The 13142-nt window shown below is 50.4% G+C and overlaps 1 protein-coding gene across 1 annotated transcript in view; it reads left to right on the top strand.

The window, feature by feature from the left end:
- SYNE2 (spectrin repeat containing nuclear envelope protein 2) overlaps positions 1-13142 on the top strand; it is a 309068-nt gene that overhangs the window by 277076 nt on the left and 18850 nt on the right. Inside the window, exons 101-103 of the mRNA XM_040975466.1 lie at positions 6285-6447; positions 10930-11117; positions 12247-12397. Coding sequence (XP_040831400.1) covers positions 6285-6447; positions 10930-11117; positions 12247-12397 — 502 coding nt within the window. The remainder of the gene's footprint in view (positions 1-6284; positions 6448-10929; positions 11118-12246; positions 12398-13142) is intronic.

Genomic DNA, 13142 nt, shown 5'->3' with positions numbered 1-13142 from the left:
GATTCACAACCCCCCGCAAAATACTCGAAATGGCAAGGGGCTGGGCCAGACCAAAAGCTGGAGCCAGAAACTCAGCCTAGGTCTCCAGCATGAGCCGTACGATTGCCTCTCAGGACGCATTAGCAGGAAGTTGGTATCCAGGAAGTGGAGCCTGGACTTGGACCCAGGCAGTATGATGTGAGATTCAGGTCTCCCATCTGCTTTCTCAACACTAAGCCAAAAGCCTGCGCCGGGCAGGACTAGGGGGAGCCAGCTATGAGGTGGGCCTGCTCTGTTAGGTTTGCCTTTCCATCAGCCCAAGCATTCTACCTTTGGGACAATTGGCTGCTGCCCTCTGGGTCCTGCAGAAATACTGTCCTAACAGCAGGAGGAGAGAGTGGCCATCAGTGTGGTGACACGTGATGGGGTGGAGCCCAGTGCCATGCAGGTGTTATGTACCAAGCCTCGGGCAAAGGGCACAGCAGCCAAGCACTGGGCAAGAGTTCAGCAGATGCTGCATCTAGAGAGAGTCCTTGCCAGATTTGCATTACTGGTTCCACTGGTCTGGAATGTGTCGTGTTTCCAGGTGGGAGGAGGGGTTTTTAAATCAGTCGGTGTTGGACCCGGCAGAAAGAATCCGTATGGCGTCTCACAAGCTGGACACGCACCAGACGGTCATGCAGTCAGCAAAGCCCTTCAGGGTTGTCTTGAGAAATCATGGCCAAGGGCAAGGAGCAGTCAGAAACCCACTGGACGGTAAATGAGGAAGGAACTAGCCAGGAATATTATGAAATGTCTTCCTCTGCCAAGTCCTATGCCCCCTCTTATACTGCGAGGTAGGCTTTGGGACCCCATAGCAAAGGAGTGGACAGAATGAACTGTGTTCCTCCTGAGCCGGGACACACAGGAGTAAAAAGGCAGAGTCACCCACCCCCCTGCACCCCACAGGGCAATTTCTCCTGTAGGAGACCGGATGAAGGCATCTGTAGTGGGCTTTATACCTGAAATGAGAACTGAAAGGCACTTTTTCCTTGCCCGGAGTCTAAATGTTTTCTTCCCTGGGTTTATAGCGCTTCATAAATAACCCATGGCCAAGATAACGCCGTGACATTTTTTCCCCCAGCGTTGCAATCCTGTAGCGTCAGAACAAAGACTGTGTGTGTATGAGGCAAGAGCTGGAGATGTTTGAGTACGGGGAGGGCGAAAGCCGAGATTAAAAATTGAGGTTGGTAAAGGAGGACGTGCCTTCCTTCCCGCTGGCATTGCTCAGTGCCTGCGAACCGGCCAGTGCCCACCAGGAGGCACCGGGAGCCCCGCACCGCCTCGGGGCAAGATGCTGAAGCAGTGAATGAAAAGGGCTGTCTGGCAGGGGGAGGGGCGGCGGGGGCCCAGGGAGGTGGAGGTGCAGCCGGGAACCTGCAGCTCTCGCTGGAGCACAAGGAATGATTTTTTTTCTCATCAACAGTAAGTGCCATGGCGGCCGCGGCTGTCTTGTTGCGTCTTTCTTTCTGGCTTTGGTTTACAATAGGGAGCACGGATGAGATGGTGCCATTGCTGTGTGTGTGTGTGTGTGTGTGTGTGTGTGTGTGTGTGTGTGTGTGTGTGTGTGTGTGTGTGTGTGTGTGTGTGTGTGTGTGTGTGTGTGTGTGTACACTTTGCCACCGGGGGAAGGGCTCTTTCCCAGCGACAGCACGCGCTTGTCATGTTGTCTGTGAAAGCGGTGCAGAGAAGTGCTTATGCTGTGAGGAAAATGGAAGGCGTCCGGTGGCCACCAGGCTGCTGCAGAGAGGCAGCTGGCTCCAACGTGTGTAGTTATGTCAGTGCCCTTGAATCGGGGCTTTGAGATCTTAGAGTGATTGATTGTTTTACCTTCAAGGTATTTTAGTTCATTTCTTTAAAGAAAGAAAACAGCTATGCAGGATTTGTCGGGTGCTGCTGTGAGGCACTGACACATTGGAGTGTGTGTTTATTTCAGTATTTCGTTTGGATGCTCTGACCTTGTCCGTTTCCCTTAAAGAGCGCTGCTGTCCCTATGGGCGTGGGGATTTTTTGGGGTAATGCTGATCCGGAGCTCTCACAGTGTTCACGGGGTAGACCCTTTCCTGTGTTAGAGCGGGGAGGACCCGAGCATCAGGTATTTCAAGCCTGCATCCCGCACCATGTGACAGGGGGCTCGTGGGATGATACTAACCAGACTTGACTTCCTTAGTCTGTCCTGGAAGGGAAAGCAGGCTCTGACGTCAGAGCGCTTCTGTTCTGATTCATCACCAGCAAGCAAAAGGGACACATGTGTGCACCTCGCATCCTTCCCACGTTTCTGCCCCATGTAGCCACATGTAGGCCTCGTTTTTATTTTGTTTGATTTCACAGGAAGATGTTTACCATTCTGTCCCTCCAAGCTGGAATTTCACCGGGGGGGGGGGGGGAATTAGGCTCATAGTTCCAGGAGAAATTGATTTGTTGCACTATAGGATGAATCTTTAAAAAGCTCACGGGAAAGCGAGCAGGCTAATGGTGATAGGAGAGGGAAAAAATGTGGATTTGAGAATTGCTCTCCACCAAAATGTGTCTTTGAATTCCACGTGTGAACTTCTTAAAGGTATCCCTGACGGTGTGAGAGATGCCCGCTGAGAGAGGGCACCTGGGCAGAAGCGTGGGCAGGTGCAGGGGAAAGGAGGCAGGTAAACAAATGCTTAGGAGGTGATATAATGCAGGGTTGTGCTAGCCACCCCCAGCCCCACAGTCTGGGTTCTGAATAGCTTTTCTTGTTTCCCAGCATTGAGATTAATGGTTTCTCCAAGGGTGATGGTTAACAAGGTCTTAGGTGGAGATCAAGACCAGGTTGGCCGTTGACACGCACCTCCTGTCTTGGCCATAACTGGAACGCAGAACATGAAGGACTCAACAGGATATCCGCTAGCTCATGGTCAGCTGCAACATGATGAGCTGTGATGGTGTACTTAGAGGCCCTGGCGTTCGGATGTATTGTGCCTTAAGACATAGCGACAAGCTGCTTAGGACTGGGTAAATGTTGTGTAGTTGCTTGGTGACCTTTTCTTTCGTTCTTCCCTTCCTCATTAGAGATTGATTCACTTGGAAGAGAGAGAGCACAAGAGTGCACGCTTCCATGTACTGGTTCATTCCCTGAATGATGATAAGAGGCAGGTGTAGGCCAGGCCAAAGTCAGGAGCCAGGAATTCCAATCCAGATGGAGCTCCCGCGTGTGTGTCCCAGGGCCCCAAGGCCTTAGGCCACCTTCTGCCTTCCCAGGTGCATCAGCAGGGTGCTGGTTTGGAGGTGGAACAGCAGGGACTCAAAGCGGTGCTGCTCTTGCACAATGCTGGTCTCACTCTCCCTCTTTAGTTTGCATCTGATGTGCGTGCCTGTTTGTTCGTCACTCTGGTTCTTGGGAACCGGGGACTTAGGCGTGCCCACGGCTCGGAGTAGGATAGACGTCATTTGACAGCAAAAGGGCCTCGGTGCACTCTGTTTTAACCTCCAGCACTGCGGCCACCACCTGTATGAACAGGACAACTGAGACGGCTTGCGTGAAGATCTTTGCTGCATCCAGTACATATTTATAAAACACTTCTATTGTATGTAAATTGCAACATGCATGTTCTCTCGCACCTGGAAGTTTATATAAAATTGATCCAAACTCAAAATGGGAGTGGGGGTTGAGGGGGAAAGAGGTTGTGTGTTGGAGTTCCAGAATACATCAGAGAGAAGTTGCAAGATCTGCTGCTCCATAGCCCAGCAGATGGCTCTGGTTCAAAAGGAAGTGTCAGGTGCTTGGGCAGAACTGTGGAAGAAGATGCATGTCACTTGATTGGATCCATTTGCACTGTGTATGTGTGTTGAAATAATACAGTGTACCCTGTTAAAATACATATTAATGTGTACCGAGAAATAATTTGATTGGCTCATGAGCTGTTTGAGATTAAGATCTACCTGCCAGTTCTCTTGCCTCCTCAGCATCCGTGCGCACAGGACCCAACGCAGAGCAAATAGCTATTTTTAAAACTATTTTATTATTTGGAAAGAGAGAGAGAATGAATCTCCACCCACTACCATTGCATCCTCCAAATGCCTGCAGCAGCCCAGGTTGCAGCAAGCCAAAGCCAGGAGCCGATCAAGATGTGCCACACAATGACCAGGAAGAGCCACTGCCTGTTGTCTCACAGAGGTGGCCACAAGGCTCGTGTACAAGAACACCAGCTCCAAGCCAGGCTGACCAGGGTGGCGTCCTGGCCATGCGTGTTGGGTGGGTGGAATCTGTGAGTCAGTTTCCTCATCTGTCAGTTGGGGATTATAACAGTACCCACCCATCCCCGCACTGCATTGTTGTGAGGATTGAATAAGTTGTTAACACGAAGCACAACAGGCCTGGCAGGGTGCATATCAGTGTGTCGTGTAGATGTTGGATTTTAAGTGATAACGCGAGTTCTAGAGCGTGCCCACTTAGAAATGTATCCAACAAATGGGTTGACAGTGCAAAATCTATTTCGGGCTGAATGTCCCTTCTCCAGAATGCCTGTGAGCAGGGTGGTTCAGATTTGGGTGTTTTCCAGGTCTGGGAGGATTTGCACGTATGTAATAAGATCTCTTGGGAACGGGAACCAAGTCTAAACATGAAATTCGGCTGTTTCATACATATTTTATCCACACGGCCTGGGGGCAGCCGTGCTTTGGAGCACCTATGTTCTCATTGCAACGCGTCACACGAGGGGTTGAGGGGGAGAATTTTCCACTCGTCACGTGACCACCCAAAATGATTTGGACTCTGGAGCATTTAGGATTGCAGATTTCCGCTGTAGGGGATAGTAGAACTCAGCCCATCGCATCCTTGTGTGTGTTTGCACCAGATTGTCTTGGTTCGCTTTAACTTTGCCATTTAGCTAGGTTGTTATGGAGGGGCGGGGGGAAAGGGCTGGGTGCTGGATGCAGGTGATGGGGAAGGTGGGGGCTGTGGAGTTGGGAATGGGGTGATCCCGAATGAGTGCTCTGCCCCCACTCGTGGGAAGGCCTCCTGAGCCGCCCCCTCTGTAGCCAGAAAGGCAATACATCACCAGCTGCATGGCTAACTGCTTGTCTCTGGATTCCTGGGAGGCCAGCAGCTATCTAGAATGTTCTTTCTGGTCCTTGGACATTCTGAGTAGCAAGATACCAGGATAAGGAGGGTGTGCCTCTGAAGCCATGGGAATGAAGGGGCAAAAACTAGGTTATAGCTGTCTCCAGCCTAGCCCTGGATTCTGTTACTGCCTCTTAAATAAATAATCGTGTCCTCTTCACGTTGGCAGTGGGGCTGCGGTTTGGAAAACATACCTCCTCGAAATTCATCGTGACCATGTCTACTGGCATTTGTCTTGTTGGGCCTCATGTCAAGTGCCTCTCACATGGTCCTCTCAGCCACCCAGGCCACCGCTGCTGCTCACAGTTCTCCCATAGGAGACAGAGCAGAGGCAGGCCTCGAACCCAAGCCTGCCCATGGCGTCTGTGCCCACCAGGCAACTGTCGTTTCCCAGTCTGCCTGCCCTGTGGTACTGTTGAAAGGAACACATCCACGGTGCAGTCCAGTGCCCCGGAGGCCAGGGGTTACAGCAGCGTCGTGGAATCCCACTTGGCACGCCAAGAGCTCCAGCCACTGAGTGCTGGGTCTGTGTCCGTGGCATCATGGACATCCTTACAGTCAGTTGCAGGATGCGTAATTGTACGGAGAATGAGGACGCTAACAGGTGGAAGATGTACCTTGCAGGAGTGCATGGCACAGTGGGACCTCGGGGTCCGGCGCAGTGGCTCAGTGGCTGAATCACCTGCTGTCGTGTGGGACACAAGCATCTTCAACACTCACACACCTCCTCTGAAGTTATCTTTTAATGTCATTTTTTCATAAACTCTCTGAAATGCCCTTATTCTTCTATGAAAACATATCTGATGACATGAGCATTGTTACTGCTGTGCGTTATGTACACCTACAACATCAGGATACACTTAAATAGAATGATAGACTTATGACTGCTTTTGAAGTCCTACACTATCGTAATAATAGAGGGGAACTCAGCGTGGGGAGGGGAATTGGAGAAGAAGAGAGGGAGAGTGAGTGGGGGAGAGGCCTTGGGGAGGGGGAAGGAGAAATCCCAGAGCCTATGGAACTGTATCATAAAGTAAGTTAATTTCAAAAAAAAAAAATTGCAGCCTAGGCAGGTTCCTCTGACCCTCTGGTGCCCCGTTGGCACTTTCTTCTGATCATTAATTTTAAGGTTCTGTTTGCCATCTTTTATTCCCCCCTGCCACTATGCAAATAGGGTGAAGAAGCTGAAGGAGACGTTTGCTTTTATTCAGCAGTTAGACAAAAACATGAGCAACCTGCGCACCTGGCTGGCTCGCATCGAGTCTGAGCTGTCCAAGCCCGTTGTGTATGACGTGTGCAACGATCAAGAGATCCAGAAGCGGCTCGCCGAGCAGCAGGTGAGGCCCCCGGGGTGCGCGTGCGCACCAGAGTGCAGGCGTCCCCGATGCACGCCGACTCGGGTCTCACCCTGCTACTCCCTCTTTGTACTTCATGCGAGAAACCTGCCTGCCTGTCCGTGTGCTTATCCTTCTCTTGTGCCCACTTCTTGAAATACGAGGTCTTCCCAAAGCTTATGAAAAATGCATATTGTGAAATTCTGCCTACGTTCCAAAAGCTTTTTGCATTGAAATGATCTTGGCTTTTGATTCTGTCTTCCATACATTTTCTTGCATTCGCATAGCTCTTTGTGGAGTGCTTGGGACAGTGTTTAAGATGCACGCCTTCACCTGGGTGGTCAGTGGGTTTGTTCTTCTCATCTCTCTTGTTTTGATCTTTGCTGTATTTTGTTAATATCTGGGGAAGCAATGAAGTAAAAGGAAAATAGCGTTTTCTAACCAAGGAAGGTTTTATTCTGTGTATCTGATCAAACTTGATAAACAGTTAAAAACCGAGGAGCACCCATGGCCAGTCAGCTTAGGAGGCTGCTGAGCTGCAAGGCTGTGTGCAGTGTTGTCGCCCGTTAACCCTACCCTGGGCCAGCTGTAATGCCAGGGGCCGACATGTGTCATTGCACTAACCTCACAGGTGCTTCTAGATGCCGCTGAGTCTGCTTTCCTGTCCCGCCTGGCTTTGCGACCACATGCTCATGTGCATGTCATGTGCAGTCCCTACACTTATCTTTATTTTTAAAATAGGTACCTTTGTCTTATTCTTTCTGTAGCTTTACCGCGGTTCCTAGATTTCTGGACAGCCTCTCTGGGCCACAGAAGCACCGTCAGGCTTGCGTTTGTTTGCTTCCCCTTAAGCCTCCACACTCGTCCTTATCCCATGAGCAGAGGCGCTTACAGACAGAACTTTTTTTTTCAGATTCAGAACCAGAAGGTGACCACTTGATACATTCCACTGAGGCCAGACAGGTCAATCCCTTTAATGAAAACAAGTGGCATTTGATGCTAAGTGTCTAAGCAGAACCAAGCATTGGATATTATTCTGGATTGTAAGGGCTATTACAATGATACTGTCTAAATGAAGCCCACTTGCTGGCTTTCAAACTAGCATGATTGACTAATGCTGCAAATTTTTAAATTGGGGTTTTTTTGCCCCCCACTTAGTCTCAAGAAATTTAATGCATCTTTTTTCATTGAGGTCATCCAGGTTCTAGTTTTGCTTTGTGGGAGAAAAACGAATATGGCTTTAAGTGTTGGGGGATTTCATGGTCTTGACGTCAGAGTATTTTCTCAGTGAAGGGGCAGCCCCCGGACATCGTCAAATCTGGTTTTCAGTTCGATCTGCCAAGAGAAATCTCTCTGATTCTTGGAAGTTTGAGTTTGAAGCAGCATGGCAGTGGTCCCATCTTGGTCACGGGTTCTACCTCCCGCTTCTCTTGGTGCCCCCAAACTTTCATTAGCTCCTGCCTAGTGTTGGCTGTTCAGGGACAAAGGTCTTTTATCCTGCTCTTGCCATCACTTAAATCCACTTCTTTAAATTTTGACAGTTTGAGATCTGATTATACAAATTCATGCCAAGCTTGGTACAAGGAGTAGGATTATCTGAGTTTGGAAAATATTACTTCTCCAGTATTTAAATAAGAAATTTGCATTTAAAAATTATTTGTTTGTTTACAAGGTAGAGTTAGAGGAGGAGAAGGCTTCCATCACTGCTTCACTCCCAGATTCCCACAAAGCCAGAGCAAGGCCAGGGTAAAGGCAGAAACTCCGTCCACATCTGCCATGTGGGTGGTCAAGACCCTAACCATTGAGCCATCCTCCCTGCCTTCCCAGCAGGGAAGTGATCAGAAGACATTCCCATATGGGATGCAGGTTTCCCAGTGAGGGGTTTAACCCACTGCACCACAATACCTGCCCCAGTAGTTTGCATTTTAAAGTGCAGCCTGCCATTTGTTGTACATTGTGCAAAGTCAACAACTACATGCTACAATATCAGTAGGCTGTTTGTGACACTTTAGAAGATTCTTTGGGAAATTTTGATAATGCTTGGATATGTTTTTGCTTAGCAAGATGCTGCTGGCTTTATGACTTATTGCAGGGTGTTTTGAAGATTGATTTGTTGATTTATTTGAAAGACACACCGACAGAGAGATCTCATCTGCTGGTTCACTCCCCCAGGTGCCTATAGCCTCCAGGCTGGGCCAGGCCAAACCCAGGAACTCCATCCGGGTCTTTACACGGTGGCAAGTGCTTGACTGCTGTCATGTAGCAGAAAGATGGGTGGGAAGCAGAGGCAGGATTCAAGCTAAGTCATTTCCGTATGGGATGGCAGTGACGCAAGCAGCTGTGTAACTCACTGTGCTCCAACACCTCCCAGGAGCGTTCAGCACTTCTCTGCAGCCACTTGAGTCACAAGCCGAGTAAGCCATGTCAAGTCGCTCTGAAGGACTAAGCTGTATACCTTCTGGTTTATCTGGCTTATCCATGGACTAGACTAGACTTTCTCCACCTTTCTCCCAGGTCCTTCCTCCCTGGGGCCAGGGCAGACTATTCACATTTTTTTCCCCATGGAAACAGTTAGGTGAGGGTTTCTTTCTAACCTGTCCCTTTAATAGTGAATGGAGATCTGTAGCAATATTGGTAAAATAAATAGATAAATAAATAAATTTTTATGTTGGTAAATTTTAGCAAGGCTTATGGCAGTTCTTAAACTCTCAGAATGGAAATCATATACATAGTAAGGCTAACGGTCAGCCTCATCATGGTCGCCAGTGCCTATCCCCTTGCCAAGCCACCACCCCTCCACATGTGGCATTTCGGGCACTCTGCCTGAGCTGGGGACCAAATGGGACATGCTCTGCTGAGTCTAACGTCTGGAGCTCCTCCCGACTCAGGCCCTGTGTTAGTAGCTGCCAGACTGAAGATGCAGTTGAAAGGTTAGCATTGCATTTCCACCCAAGGATCCAAGCGGTGCATTTATCAGAAGTAAGGAGACGCTGGCTTTCTTGAGGAAAGTCTGCAAGATGGCGGGAGTGCCCAGGGACTCTGCAGTGACCCCGGCTGCCTCCCTGAAGGGTGGTGTAAGTACCACCCAGCCAGTGGGCCACACAAGGACCGTGAAGCCACTTGGTCTGTTTCTGCTGAAGTTTCTCTGGCCAGATTCAAGGTTCAACATACCTATAGCAGGCTTTTTTTCTTTAAGCTTTTTTATTGGAAAGGCAGATATACAGATAGATCTTCCGTCCACTGGCTCACTCTCCAAGTGGCCACAATGGCCAGAGCCAATGCAGGTACAGGGTCCCAAGGCTTTGGACCATCTGCTACTGCCTTCCCAGGCCACAAGCAGGAAGCTGGATGGCAAAGGGGACATCCGGGACATAAACCCGTTGCCCCTCTGGGATCCTGGCACATGCAAAGCAAAGATTTTAGCCACTAGGTTATCATGCTAGGCCCCCAGTCTAACTTTTAAGGTGGCCATTTGTTATGGCCTGCAGGTGATGTAATCAAAATCCAAATGGCCCTAGGCAGAACCAAAGGATTCCCACCTGTCCTGGAGGATGGTGGCAGCCACTGGCAGCTACGCTTGGATTGGTCCCAGGGGACTTCAGTCTAGTGGCAGTGGCTTATTTAGAGACTATGCATTTCAGAAGTTGGTGTATTGTCAGGCCATTAATATAGAATTGAACTTTGCTGTTCCACGGTGTAACCTGGATCGAAGGTGATGGTGTGGCCTCGTGTCACTTATCACAGAACCTGGATATTGCCCAAGTCAGTTCCTAAAGAGGTTTTTCTTTTTTTTCTTTTTTTTTTTTACCCCCATGACCTTGCATTTTCATAAACGATCTTGTTCCCAGGTTGGGGAACTGCATCGCCTCCACAGAACAGGATCCCAGAGACCTCTTCCCACCTCCCCGAGCCACAACCTCTGCTGGACCCCTTGAACTGGGGAGGGAGAGGGTCCCAGGGGGTCCCATCCCAAGATTTCTTCCCTTGTAGCCCTAGAAACCTTCCTTATGAGGGGAAGATGTGGAGACCCCATGCAGGTGCACCTGCTATGGTCACAGAGAGGCAAGACCCGTTGTGCTGTGACCCATGTGAGATTAAAGCCTTCCCTGGCATGTACTTTTGTCCCTGCTGAGTACAGCCAGTCCATTCCTAAAGACCTTAGGCCTGAAGTGGCAGCCACTGGGCTGGGCGGCATGAACCACATCTACGAGGGTGTGGGTTCTCGGGCTGAGCGGTGCCACCGTCCATGTGTTCCCTGCCCTTCAGGGCTTAATTGCAGCAATTACAGGTATGTTTCGGATGCTGGTGGCACCAGAGCTGCACAGCAACGTACCAAGCTCATTCTGTGTCATTGAAGCCGAGGTGGAGATGCACGGCAGGACAGGCCGGAGGGGGTAACGGGGGAGGAGGAAGAGAGTGGAGGTTGCCTTCTGGTAAGTTCCTCCCTGCACCAGCGCCACCTCATGGATGCTGTTGTCATTACAGGATCTGCAGCGCGACATTGAGCAGCACAGTGCAGGGGTGGAGTCTGTGTTTAACATCTGCGATGTCCTGTTACATGACTCTGACGCCTGCGCCAATGAGACCGAGTGCGACTCCATTCAGCAGACCACCAGGAGCTTGGACAGGCGCTGGAGGAACATCTGCGCCATGTCCATGGAGCGGCGCATGAAGTAAGAACCCAGTTCAACAGACTAATCCTCCACTCACAAGAGCCAGAATTCCGTGTGGGTGCTGGTTCATATCCCAGCTGCTCCACTTCCCATCCAGCTCCCTGCTTGTGGCCTGGGAAAACAGCAGAGGATGGCCCAAAGCCTTGGGACCTGCACCTGCGTAGGAGACCCAGAAGAAGCTCCTGGCTTCTGATTTTAAGTTGGCTCATCTCTGGCTGTTGCAGCCATTTGGGGAGTGACTAGTGACAGAAGATCTTTGTCTCTCCTTTTTTCTGTATATCTGTCTTTCATATATATAATATATTTACTTGAAATATATGTATATATATGAACCCATTTGCCTCTGAGGCTCCTATGTAAAGTCTTTTATCTATTTCAAAACCAGAGAGACACGAGAGAGTTTCTGTCTGCTGGTTGACTCCCTACATGCCTGCGAGGGCCGGGGCATAGCCGGAACCTGGGAACTCAATCCAGGTGTCCTACCTGGTGGCATTCTCCAAGCCATTGACTTGGAGGCTGCCAGGGTCTGTATTAGCAGTCAGCTGGAGTTGGGAACTGGAACCAAGACTCAAACTCAGCGACTGCAGCTGGAAGTGGGCCTCTTCCCTGGCCTTCTAACCACTGGTCCAGAGGTCTGCCCCGCCCCTGCAGGTTTTAATTTTGTTCTGCCAAGCCTTTTGCACCCTCTGGCTTCCATGAGAGGATCTGTATTCTCCAGGTACTAGCAGAGGAAGCCCAGGAGGTATGAGCAGTGTCTCTTACAGGAATCATTCAAGAAGCACAGAATGGGGGCCGTGGCCTTGCCCAGCTCTGCTGTGACAGGCTGTCATGGGGGCTGGCCGCCATGCTGCTGTTTTCCCACTGGAAAGGTGATGGTGGGGCAGAGACGGCCAGAGACCCAGCGCTGAGAAACTTCGGCACCTGCGGGTTTTGTAAACTCTCCCTGGGAGAGTTACTCTGCCGGGAGGAGGAGAGATACGGGGACACACGCAACAGGAAGGGATAAGGAGGGATGCAGAGGGTTCCTCACTCGAAACGGGGCATGCCAGTATGGGGCTGAGGGGTGGGAGCAGCTGCAGGTGCAGAGAGAACTACAGGAGCCAGAGTCACGCTGCCTCCTTCCCAACAGGATTGAGGAGACGTGGCGTCTGTGGCAGAAGTTTTTAGATGACTATTCCCGCTTCGAGGACTGGCTGCAGTCAGCCGAGAGGACGGCGGCCTGCCCCAACTCCTCTGAGGTGCTGTACACCAACGCCAAGGAAGAACTGAAAAGGTTTGAGGTAAACACGTGCCCCAGCCCGGCTCACCAGCTGCCAACGTGCCAGCCTGCAAGGGCCCCCTTCCTGTGCTTGGCAGGTGCATGCTGAGCACAGCCTGCCATCTGTGGCTCAGATGGCTGTGCAGGACGTAACCCCTGTGTGCCCCTGCTTTGCAGTGGACGTAACAGCCTGTGCTTCATTTTATTGATGTGTTTTCATTGTATTTGAAAGGCAGTGACAGGCCAGCATTGGGTAAATTAAACCTTTGCCAGATTGCTGGCATCCCATATGGGCACTGGTTCAAGTCCCAGCTGTTCCATTCCTGATCCAGCTCCCTGATAACATGCCTGGGAGTGCAACAAAAGATAGCCCAAGTATGTGGGTCCCTGTACTCACTTGGGAGACCTGGGTGAAGATCCTGGCCCAGCCCCTGCTGTTGCGGCTATTTCAGGAGTGAACCAACAGATAGAAGATCTCGCTTCATGTCTCCCTCTTTCTCTAACTCTCCCTTTTAAAGAAATCTTAAAGGAAAAGAAATGGCAGAGAGACGAAGGGAGCTCTGCCTTCTAAAAGTTCATTCCCCAAAAGCCTCCAGTTAAGTCAGCACTGGGCAAGGTCACAGCCAGGAACTCCATCTGGGTCTCCCAAGCGCTTGAACCGTCACCTGCTGCCTGCCAGGGTAAGCGTTAGCAGGAAGCTGGAACTGGAAGCGGAACCAGAACTTGAGCCCAGCTCTCTGATTCACTGTGCAGAGGAGGAAGCTGGT

The sequence above is a fragment of the Ochotona curzoniae genome, unplaced genomic scaffold, assembly GCF_017591425.1.
Source record: "Ochotona curzoniae isolate NIBS_2020 unplaced genomic scaffold, NIBS_Ocur_1.0 contig_2688, whole genome shotgun sequence".
NCBI lineage: Eukaryota > Metazoa > Chordata > Mammalia > Lagomorpha > Ochotonidae > Ochotona > Ochotona curzoniae.
The sequence above is the reverse complement of the archived record's forward strand: the minus strand, read 5'-3'. Positions and strand labels throughout refer to the sequence as shown.